We start from the raw sequence: 11159 nt of genomic DNA on the forward strand, positions 1-11159 counted from the left end.
AAAAAAAAATTAAAAACTATTAAGGTTTCGGGATAAACCAGAGCATTATTATGTATATTTAACACTAAATAGAATGCAAAACAACTTTATATTCTAGGTTTCCTTCTTTCTTCTGTAACGAGAATAGAGCCAGGAAGCTTTATATTACACTTAGATACTGCAAAAGAAAACTTATAAAAGCAATATCCTTGCCCATAGGCTAGGAATGTGATGAAGCAAAAAAAAATACATAAGTAAAAAAGCGCTACTAACACTTTGGGTTCCGGGGATAATTTAACGCTCTTCTGTGATTGACTTGCCTGCCTGCCCGTCTCCCAAAGAGGCGACATTCAATCAGTGCAGCAGCCAAGCTTGGCCTGGAAGTGCTTCGACAAAAAAAATATATATCCGTTGAGTGCTCCAGAGCTGCGAACCCATCGACTGTCGTCCATTCATAGAGTTGGCCAGGGATAGTGCTAATTGCTAGGCTCTGCCCTGCCAGCTTCTGCCGCTGTCCCCAAGTGCCGCGCATAGTTGTCGCCCCATAATTGTGGCATAGCCGCCGAAGGCATCAGGCATCAGGCATCGGGAATCGGGCTGGGGCCATCATCGCCTCAGCCGTTGACTGGTTGTCTGTCAGCTGTCCATCAAAGCGTTGCCAAGTTGGTGTTAATGGGTGCCTAGAATGCGAGCTCCCCTTGCCCATGCCGCCGGGAGCTCTCATTCCAGGTCCAGCTCCCTGGACTTGTTGTACACGAGGCTACGCATGTTTTTGCTTGTTGTCCTTCGGGGATTAAGCGTCAGGTTGGAGTAATTGCCGAGTGCTGAAGTTCTCCCTCTGTGTTCGCTTGTTTCTTATTTTTTTCTTTTGCCTGGCATTTAATTTATTTTTGGATATGCTTAAAGTAAACGAAAGAAGCCACACAGACACACACATGCGCACCCAGCCCAGTCCAATACAATACAATCCCTGTCCACTCCGCTCAGCAGCAATGGAATCGGAGCAGTCGCTCCTAACTCGCTGACGACGTCGATGGCGACTGGATCTCACTGCCCAGAGCGGAGAGCTCCTTGAGGAACTGCCGCGCATTGGTCAGCGTGGATGCGCCATAGATGATGCGTCGCTGAACGTTAGATGTCTGCTTCTGCTTAATGAAATCCACCAGGTTCTGGTACTCGATATAGTTTCCTCCGCCTACCATAAAGACAACAGCATCCTGGAATGGAGCCCTATTCTTGGGCAATACATCGCCACCCTTGAGAAGCTTGGGGTCCAGATACAAGTAGTCATCCGTCTCCGCATTGCTGCGACACTCCATCACCTGTTCGGTGATCTTGGTCACTGGAAGATTCTGGAAAGGATCTCAGTAAATGAATTGGTAAATTTACAGTCAAAAGAGAGAGTTCTCACATGCCGCTTAACCACCAAATTCTTGACGCCCTCCATCACAAAAGAGCTGCCCTGCGAAACAAGCTTGGTGAACATGGATACGGTTTTGGTGCCGCCGCCCTCGTACTGAGTAGCCTGGCTGATTCCCGGCGACCGGTTCATTATCGCTTTCCAGCGCTGTACATATGCTAAGGCGGTCAGATCACAGCCAGCCGCCTGGAGCGCCTCCTTGAGCCGCTCTTGCTCCGCGTCGGGCAATTGCTGGGCGCAAATAAAGTAGATGATGTACAAACGCAGCTTATCCTCCGCCTGGCCGAATTCCCCGTCCCGTAGCAGGTCCAACAATGGTCTGTCCAACGTCTGCTTTGACATCACCTTCTCCTCGATCTCAAAGTACGAGTCTAGCCGTCGTGCCTTGATGTAGTTCAGGATGGCAGTGGCTATCTTGGTGTGCATATCGATCAGACGTTTCTTCTCCATCAGCTGCGGCAGTGAATTGACGGCATTGGTCAGTCGGGCGGTTGTGTCGTTGACCAGGGAAAAGGCTATGTCCGACTCGCCCTCGATGCCCATCGAGGTCTTCAGTCGCTTGATTTCCTCCTCGGAGTTGCGATACGACTCCAGTTCCTCTTGGATGGCCTCTGCCACAGTGGGGAACGGACTGCCCTTGTGCGTCATCCAGAAGCGGTCATTGCGGTCCAAATCGCAGGCTTTGGGCTTCTTACGGGCTCCTGAAATGCATAAATCATGATTCATTCTGCCATTTCTGAACTATGACGCATTTACTTGCCTGCACTTGCTGTTTCATCCTCCACATAGACCAAATTTAGTCCCAAGTCAAGGACATCGTGCACCAGCGCCTGGTACGACCATGTGTGATGCAGTGGCGTGGCCAGATCCATATTTCTGTCCAGCAACAGGAGCACAGGTCGCTGGAAGCTGAATACACCGCCGCCCGCCTGCGTTGCATCCATGTGGAACAGATTGGCACGCGCATCCCAGAGGTTTTCGCGTAGCTTCTTCTCCAGCTTGCGGGCAACCATCTCAGCGGCACTGTTCCGTGGACACCGGATGATTGGAACGTTGCCTAGGGTCACAAACAGGGCGAAGAGAGAGTCCACAATGGAGTCCATCAGAGCTTCCATCTCCTCGTCGCGGGTATTGGCTCGATTGATGGCGTAGTAAGATAGTTGCTCACTCTGCTGGTGCTTCAGCACAAAGAAGTCATCCTCCAGGCTGATGAAGTTCACGTACTGGTCATAGACACGATGAATGTTGGCCACGCAGCCAGCATGCAGGGCGGCAGCCGCCAGGTTCTCGATCTTGCTACGTGTTATTGGTGCCAGGAAGTTCAGGTGATAGACATCGTACAGGCCGTTCGAGAAGTCCTGCTGGATCCTGTCGAGATTCTCGTCGGTGGGCAGGCAGAAGTAGATGGCCGGCACGTCCGGGATTGAGTCGCGATCTGAATGGAGTTGTCTGCGGATAAGAGATAATAAGTACGCCAGGATTTTTTAAAGAAATAACTTCCAGGCACTCACACATGCAGGGTCACGCCCAATTCGCGCAGCTCCTTGATGGAAATAATCGGGGATATAATGTCCTGACCGACGCGATCATAGATTAAAATCTTCCACACGGGCTCTGCAGCAAGTGCCTTTGGCTGCTGCGAGTTTAGATTAAGCATCTGCTTAATGGCATCTGTAATAAAAGTCGGAAAAGCCATTAATTAAAACTTTTCCTTCCGGTACGGCACATTGCTTGGTCGATTTCTTACTGATTTGGCGTTCCCGCAGGGTCAGCATTGTGTTCTGTGTGTGGTGGCCGGCGAATTTGATGGATTTCGGTTAATCTTTAGCAAACTTTTCCCGGTTTAAAAGGTAAAAAACATAGTTTACAAAAAAACAACACGTCACAAGCGACTACGGGGCAACGCGTTTGGGCAATTTTAGTAAATAGAGAAGAAAACAGCTGGAAGCCAGTGTGTCCACATACTGAAAATTTCAGAAGAGTACCCCTTACAACTGAAAATATCGGGAACTGATAACAGCTGTTGCCACTTAAACTCTTATACTCTTATACAATATTTTTAACTGAACATTTCGACCGAATTACTGAAAAGCCAGTGTAGCTTTCCTGTTTTTGCTAAGTTTGGCACAGTTACAAATCAAATTCAAAATTCTGATTATTAACGGTATGATAAATAATACCTACCTAATACAATTGCTGGTAAGTCGTATAGGGAATCCCCTGACTATTATACACAAAGTAAAGTTAGCCAAGTTGGCAGAACCGGTTGACGGTACTTTTGGCATTTCATTACGGTCACACCGCCCAGCTGATTTGGAAAACTGTAAGACCATTCGCGTCAATCGTTTCATTCTTTCATTCATTTTTTTTCTTCAAAGCAAGTGGTTCGTTCGTGCGGCGGTTTTTTACTTTATCGTGTGTGTTGCATCGCAAACGTCGTGCAATGATTCTGGATCCAGAATATGCGATTGATAAAACCGTGATGGCGTACGCCGCGGCCCGCGAGTCCCACATCCGCTGGCGGACTACAAATTTCCACGACCTGAAGGAGCCGACGCAACAAAATCGCGTTGTTGCTGTTAAGCGTCACTGCAGCAGTCGCGTCGTTAGTCGCAATCACTTCTTCAAGCACAGTCGCGCCTTTTTGTGGCTTTTGGTCTGCAATATGCTGGCCACGGGGAATGTGGTGAAGTCTCAACTGCTCATCAATGTCCAGAATCAGGTACGAGTCCACAAAAAAACAACAACAAAAACCCGAAAATCAAGGCAACTTTTAGACGCAGCGTCGCCAGCAGTGTTGCCCACTTGAATTTCGAAAATATGCACACCAAAACAAAACAGCCAAAATAATGAAGAGAAAAAGGGAAACAGCGAGAGAAAGATAGAAAACAAACGATTATTTAAACAAAAAACTGCTAGTTGGCCTTAAAGAAAAGTCAAAAAGGTTTCCTCATCTTTAGTAGTTTTTGACCGGAAACAGAAGTCTCGAAAAGTCTAAAAACAACACTAACATGTTGACATGTGACATTTTGTATGTCTGAGTTAGCAACAACGGAAAAGCTGGACGCGTCCATGCATGTCTGTTGCCTTAGCCGGCATTTCGATTTCCCTAAAAAGGTTAATACGATAATCATTACGATAATTAATACGCTAATCAAGACGTAGATTGAAATATGAAAGAAAAGAACAATTAATTAATTCCAATAAATAATCTAAATAAATATATAGAGTGCTTATGGCACTAAAAGCAGTGCAGTTCAATGTCATTCCTAGAATTTCACTTTCCTGACATTTCACTTTTGCGCTTCAATATTAGTTGACTTTGTTGTTCCGACTGTCACAATATTGACACTTTGCTTTTGGCTTTTCCATAAATTTTAGATTAGTTGGCCAAAAACAGCGCAGGGCTTATAATGAAAGTTGACATCAGCCGAAACAGGCGCTCTCCCTCCACTTCTTTTCCTTTTCTCTCTTCCACACAGTGGCAGCATATTTGTTTACATGTGACATCCTTCATTGTTCTGCACTTTGTCCCTGGCCCCAAAATGTCCTCCTGATGGCTCTCTTCCTTCTCTCTGCCCCTGCTCTCTTTTCCGTTCTCCATTCTGCTTTTTCCTCTGCCCTTCTCGCTTCTCCCTGTCATTCTTTGTTTACATGTGCCTTTGTGCAAACACGGAGCAAAGCCAGCAGCAGCAGCAGCAGCAACAAGAACCAAAACAACATCAGAGAAAATAAAGGATATGGTATTTTTGGAGCAGGCAAATGCTAAATACCCTTGTAGGTCAATCACTTAAATAGTTACTGGATAAGTAGTGTACTAAAATAGAAGTTATATTACAAAACTGCTAACCTTGTTATGCAGTGAAGGAATCATTTCCAACCTCAAAGAGCATATATATTATTGATCACCGTCGATAGCCGAACCGATCTAGCTATGTACAGAAGAAAAATTAATTTTTCAATTCAAAAAAAAAAAAAAAAAAAAGATAGAGGTTACATCGTTAAATTTTTAAGATTTTAAACTGAGTATTTAGATTTATTTTAAAACTAAGAAATAACTGCCTTTCGAAGTGAAATTTATGAATTTTTGGGTTAGTTATGGTGAATTTTAAATTATAGAAGAGTATCCAATATAAAACTAAAATAAGCTTTTATTTCATGTAAATTTAAATACATTTAGCATACTCTTCAGAGCAGCAGCAGACACAATTCATATAAAAATTATATTACCCATGGAGAGAGTATCTCCACAATAAAACCCACTGTCAACATATTTGGTAGTGTACACGTGTAAAGGGCAAATTTTGCTGTTGTTGAACTACATTTCGAGATGTTGTGGTGGGGTGATGAGGCTGAGTTCCTCTCATCCTGCTCCTTGCCCAAGCTCATCTCCCTTCGTTTCGTTTCGTTTTCGTTCTTCGTCCCCTACTCGTGTGTTTTTTCCTTTTTTCTATTTTTCAACTCTCTTGACTCTAATTTGGTTCATGGCCGCCCAGCTTCAGGACCTGTCATAGTTAATTCAAGTCCTGACAACACAGGGATACCATACCCCCAAGCTGGTGACTGCCTTGGCGCTTTATTAATATTTCAGATGGTAGAGGGGGAAAAATGCTGAAAAAGTAATTTAACATCCTCTAACACTTGTTGCTCGTTAATCCGATTGCTTGCAGGGCGGCGAGGTGATCCAGGAGAGTATTACATCCAACCTTGCCGAGGACCTGATAACGCTGGAATTCCAGAAGACTGACGGCACGCTCATCACCCAGGTCATTGACTTTCGCAATGTGAGTAGCAGAAACTGAATCCGCAGGAAAGGAATTTAAAATAAAAACGTGAATATTTCCCCATTACCCCCCCCCCCATCAGGAGGTTCAAATCCTCAAGGCCTTGGTGCTAGGCGAGGAGGAGCGCGGTCAGAGCCAGTACCAGGTTATGTGCTTCGCCACCAAGTTCAACAAGGGCGACTTCATATCCTCGGCGGCGATGGCCAAGCTGCGCCAGAAGAATCCGCACACCATTCGCACTCCCGAGGAGGACAAGGGCCGCGAGACCTACACGATGAGCAGCTGGGTGCAGTTGAACCGATCCCTGCCCATCACGCGTCACTTGCAGGGCCTGTGCTCGGAGGCAATGGATGCCACCTATGTGAGGGACGTGGATCTCAAGTCGTGGGCAGATCTGTCAGGTGAGTTGCGCGTTTTTACGTGCCATAGGGGTTTAAAAACTAAGCTGGATTATTATTTATAAATAGTAATTGATTTAGCGGGCTTAAAGTATGTATATAGTTGGAATTTTGTAACTAAAAATGAATTTCAACAGAAGAATTGAATCGTGTAGGTCTAAATCCTGGACCTAATGGTCCTCTTATTCTTGGAAATAGAAACATAGAAATCGCGTTACTCATTATACGAATGTAATTCAGTTTTAATAGCGTACTTGCAAAACTCTATGGCTATTTAAAACCAACTTATCAGATTATATTTGCGTGTATGGCAAAAATTAGGTCAAGTTGTATGCAAACACGATGTATATGTTATACGAAAAATAGAGAAAAATGTGGGGTAACATGCTACAGGTACATGAAATATAGAGAACTGCAAAATAATTAAACAAACAAGGCAACACTTATTAAATACAAACAAATTTGATAAAATATAAAAGTAAAGAGTTCTCTGTGGGAGTCTGCAAAGACTTTTCTTGTATACACAATCAATTTAATTTAGTTTCCTAAAAGTATAAATCAAATAGGCTTTTAGAGAAAAATTCTTATATTCATAGCCTTTTTCCTTAAAAACTGTGTTTAGAGTTTCGCTTGTTTGCCTGTAATCTTGGTAAAGATAATAAAACAAGGCAAAACTTTTTGGGGTTGATGTATGTCTGTATATATATAGTCAAGTATAGTATTCCTCCAGCTTTGTGAGGGTATTTTCCGCTTTCAAACTTTTCTGTTTACATTATTGTTTCGCTTCCCCACGTTCTCCTTCTTGGCCGTATCTTGTTTGGCGGCGACCACAGGCTCATCGATTTCCAGCCTTGAGGCCGCCACCGAGAAATTCCCGGACACGCTCTCGACGCGCTGCAACGAGGTGAGCAGCCTGTGGGCCCCCTGTCTCTGCACCCTGGAGACTTGCATCGGTTGGTATCCCTGCGGGCTCAAGTACTGCAAAGGCAAGGGGGCCGCTGGAGCGGACTCCTCCGGGGCCCAACAGCAGCAGCAGACGAATTATCGCTGCGGCATCAAGACCTGCCGCAAGTGCACACAGTTCACCTATTATGTGCGGCAGAAACAACAGTGCCTCTGGGATGAATGACGACGCGGAGAGCTGCAGCTGGCGCAGATGCAGATGCGCTGCGCCGCCAGGCGGCGGAATGGGAGCGAGGATGCCATCTGCCCGGGTATGGGCATGGGAATTGCAGGTGAAACAAGAGCAGCAACAGCGATGGCGACAATAACTGGAGCAGGAACAGCGGTCGCTGCGAAAGATACAACGAAGGCAGCAACAACGACGACCAACAAATTACGCCAACTGCTTTTGTTGGTCCAGCAGCAGATGCCTTTTGCTCTGTGGAGTTTTCCGGTCCATCACATTTCCCAGCCTCAATCCCATACCCACACCCAATCCCATTTCCATTCCCATTCCCAATCCCGTTTTCAGGAGCAACATCAACAGCCACCACATCCACCCCACCAGCAGGAGCATCATCATCATCATCACCATTTCCAAGTTGCCCCCATCTTGCGTCACCCGTCATCCCCATCATCGTCCACTACATCCACAATGGCCGCCATCGTTGCGTGATAATGAACACTCGGAATATCCAACAAGCTCACCCCATCTCCCTGCCCATTCCGCGTCCAAAAAAAATGAGTGTTGACACTTTTTCCGCTCACGATTCAAGATTCTGGACACCGCCGTCATTTGAATACAAGCCACCGGGAGAGGGGTCAGAAATTCGCAGAAAAAAAGGAGTTGAGGAAAATATATATGTAAAAAAAATGCTCTGTATACTATGTATATATATCTATGTAAACTTAACGATGATTAGCTTTTAGCCAGCTCATGTTTTGCGCTTATGCCGGACTTGGTACAGCCCTAGGTTAATTGTCCTAATTCAATTTGACCCCAAATGAGCTCGCTGAAATTAAAAACTAAGCACGTTACTATTTCTTGTTTTTTTACATTTTCCTCGTGTATCCTACTAGTTTTTCCATATTAAAATATTAACCTTATGAAACACAATTACTTAGCATTATGTTTTACTTTATTTAGATATATTACTGATATATTTTCCACCTAACTAATACTCTTCGTGACTTGTCTCACTATTCGCCAAAGTATTTAGGAATTGCCGACAATTTTTCCTGTTGAGCTTTTCCCCTCCGCTTTTATTTACCTTTCGTATTTCAATTTCAATTTGTTTACTTTGCCTTTCACACTTTTTTCCATTCACATTGTCTGTAGCAATTTCATTTCAATTACCCTTTTACATCGTCTTATATATCCTTTGATACCTTACTTTACCGTAACTAAAGCCTGATTAGATGTACTAAACCAATTTCCACGTTCCACGCTTCCCTTCCACTCATATTCCGTTGAGCTCAAGAATATTAAATAGGTATAGAAATATAAATAAATTAAATGTGGCCTTAGCATATTTTATGAGCGCTAGAAAAACGAAATTAATTGAATAAGCAAGCAGGAATTTGTCAGGCCGAAGCAGACACAGACACAGAAGTCGGTAATTAATTGTGCTCATAATAGTTGTAACAGAGAAACCCCCAAAAAATATAATATATTGCCATATATAGAGGATAGTGAATGTGGGGAACTCAACTAACCAAAACGACTGCCGCAATAAAAACAAAAGCTTTTCTATCTTTTCCAATCTCCACAAAAATGGCTGTTTGAGATACCGAAATTGGTGAACGAAACCCTTGCGACCCCATTATTCCTCTTCACTCTTATCCCTCTACTATTTCTCTCGATTCTACTATATTCTATAATAAACAAAGCCTGCCTCTGCCTTCTAGCCTTTTTGACTTGTAATCTTTTTCACTTTTTATTCGAAACCAATGAAATACCTTACAATGGGAAAACCTTAAGCAAACAATTTATTGATACCAATAATAAACAATACCAAGAACAATAATCTATTGTATAAATTTCAAGAACCTAGTCTACTTAGGGTGTTAGAAAGGCATATTTTCCTAAAAAGCATACTACAAAATGAGAAATTGATTAAAAGAAAATAATATCTTAAAACAAATTTCGACGACAAAGAAAAAACCAACGGTGATAATAATTTTTTCTACAATATAGAATGGCAACTCCTTGACTCACTGTATAAAACTGTAATGGAAATGATATCGATCAAATGTAAAAATTGATTAGTATTACTAAGCATTTAAGAGTTCATCGCTGGAGAGCGAAACTAAACGATCTGAAATGTGTAAAGCATTAGCCAATAATAAACTATTAATCGCTAGTCCTAACAAATAATTGAAATTAATAATTAGACCTAATGAAAAAAAGCTGACAAATTCTACATTTTATAAAGAAAACAAAAAAAAAACAAAATAAGAAAGAAAGAATGAACAAAAGAAAACTATAATCAGTTGTTTTACTAAGGCTCGCACATTTTCCTTTCAGGACATTAATGCATTTTTCCTAATCATTGAAGAGCCATCGGAATGGCCAACCTCTCAATGCATTAAAATGCTGGGCGTGCTGTGAGCTGTTTGCCCAACCCTCTAGCGGATCCAGGACCTGATCCCTTTCGCATCCTGCGGACGAACAGTCGGCAGTGCAAACTGCAGGAAAGGAAGCTGCTGCTCGTCCTTGCCGCTGTCTTGAGCCAGTGGCAAATCCTTTATGCGATTTGTAATTCATGAGCAGAGCGCACAGATTCTTATCATTTATTTTACTGCGCAATCGGCATCGAGTGGGGGGTCCTGGCAGACATCTAGACAAACACTTGCAGCCAATAACTATATTCATGGCGTCGACTGTAGCCGACGATAGCTTAAGACGTGCGGAAACCAAATCGGCGTCGTAGAAAATTGAATTTGTTACGATTTGGTAAAGGAGGAGAGAGCGCGGCAGCTTGAATGCGAATCCCAATCCAAAAACCCAACGGGAGCAAACGTATGTGCATGCCTAATGAGCCATGAAATGCCAGAGCCTGGATCCAGGATCCTGGATCCTTTTTCCTCCGCACAGCAGGTTTTTTTTTTTCTTTTTTCGGCGGGTCATTTCCTGGTGGGCAATCAGCGACAGCTGGCCACTCGGTGGGGGAGGGGCCCTGACCCAGCTCGACCCACCGAACCGAGGAGCGACCCCCACGTCTATATAATTAAAGCATGCAGCTGCTGGCGTGTAAATCAAACAAAATCAACTCTCCTTGCTGGCTCTTAATTAAGTTTACACTCTCGGAATTCGATTTCTCCACCCATAATTCCCGATTCGATTTTTGTTTTTCCGTCGGTCAGCGGTGCACCCAGCAAATGTGGCGGCATTGACAAGAAGGTCAGTGGAAATTTTTAAATTTTAAATAAATATAGGATTAATATTTGTATAATACTTTAAAAGACATTTACCAAAAATGTAAGTAGGTAATAAAAATGGTCTAAGGTTTATTTCTTTTCCATTAATCAGTTTGCATGTATTTTATTTAATTTGAGTGTTTCATAGAGGTATTCATAATAATCAATTGATATATATTTAAGCAACCTTGAAGTAAATAAAATATTTAAGCCTTT

The 11159-nt window shown here is 43.3% G+C and overlaps 2 protein-coding genes across 3 annotated transcripts; one reads left to right on the forward strand and one right to left on the reverse strand.

Annotated features, from left to right (window-relative positions):
- Positions 1-830: 830 nt before the first annotated feature.
- Positions 831-3673, reverse strand: Slh (sec1 family domain containing Slh). The gene is made up of 5 exons (XM_020949040.2): positions 3147-3673; positions 2911-3070; positions 2160-2848; positions 1391-2100; positions 831-1331 (listed from the first exon to the last, which is right to left on the reverse strand). Exons 1-5 carry the CDS (start codon positions 3172-3174, stop codon positions 993-995), a joined length of 1926 nt encoding a protein of 641 aa, XP_020804699.2. The 5' UTR covers positions 3175-3673; the 3' UTR covers positions 831-992.
- oaf (BRICHOS-like domain-containing protein out at first) lies at positions 3464-10006 on the forward strand. Of its 2 annotated transcripts, none has more exons than XM_086835038.1 (4): positions 3464-3598; positions 6070-6183; positions 6266-6584; positions 7415-10006. In XM_086835038.1, the coding sequence occupies exons 1-4, from the start codon at positions 3566-3568 to the stop codon at positions 7708-7710; spliced, it is 762 nt and encodes a 253-aa protein (XP_086691164.1). In that variant the 5' UTR covers positions 3464-3565; the 3' UTR covers positions 7711-10006. The 2 variants fall into 2 exon arrangements, with proteins under 2 accessions (XP_086691164.1, XP_086691163.1); XM_086835037.1 differs by lacking the exon at positions 3464-3598 and adding an exon at positions 3686-4121.
- Positions 10007-11159: the final 1153 nt, after the last annotated feature.

This window comes from Drosophila serrata, unplaced genomic scaffold, assembly GCF_035046125.1.
Source record: "Drosophila serrata isolate PLE 108 unplaced genomic scaffold, ASM3504612v1 contig_275, whole genome shotgun sequence".
NCBI classification, from domain to species: Eukaryota; Metazoa; Arthropoda; class Insecta; order Diptera; family Drosophilidae; genus Drosophila; species Drosophila serrata.

Excerpts from the sequence above, each read along its gene's own strand:
- Slh (XM_020949040.2), bottom strand. The coding sequence starts at position 3,174 with ATGCTGACCCTGCGGGAACGCCAAATCA. Across the intron at positions 3,071-3,146 it reads CCTGCGGGAACGCCAAATCA|ATGCCATTAAGCAGATGCTT; the intron begins GTAAGAAATCGA and ends CTTTTATTACAG. Across the intron at positions 1,332-1,390 it reads ATTTGGTGGTTAAGCGGCAT|AATCTTCCAGTGACCAAGAT; the intron begins GTGAGAACTCTC and ends GATCCTTTCCAG.
- oaf (XM_086835037.1), top strand. The coding sequence starts at position 3,843 with ATGATTCTGGATCCAGAATATGCGATTGATAAAACCGTGATGGCGTAC. Across the intron at positions 6,184-6,265 it reads AGGTCATTGACTTTCGCAAT|GAGGTTCAAATCCTCAAGGC; the intron begins GTGAGTAGCAGA and ends CCCCCCCATCAG. Across the intron at positions 6,585-7,414 it reads GTCGTGGGCAGATCTGTCAG|GCTCATCGATTTCCAGCCTT; the intron begins GTGAGTTGCGCG and ends CGGCGACCACAG.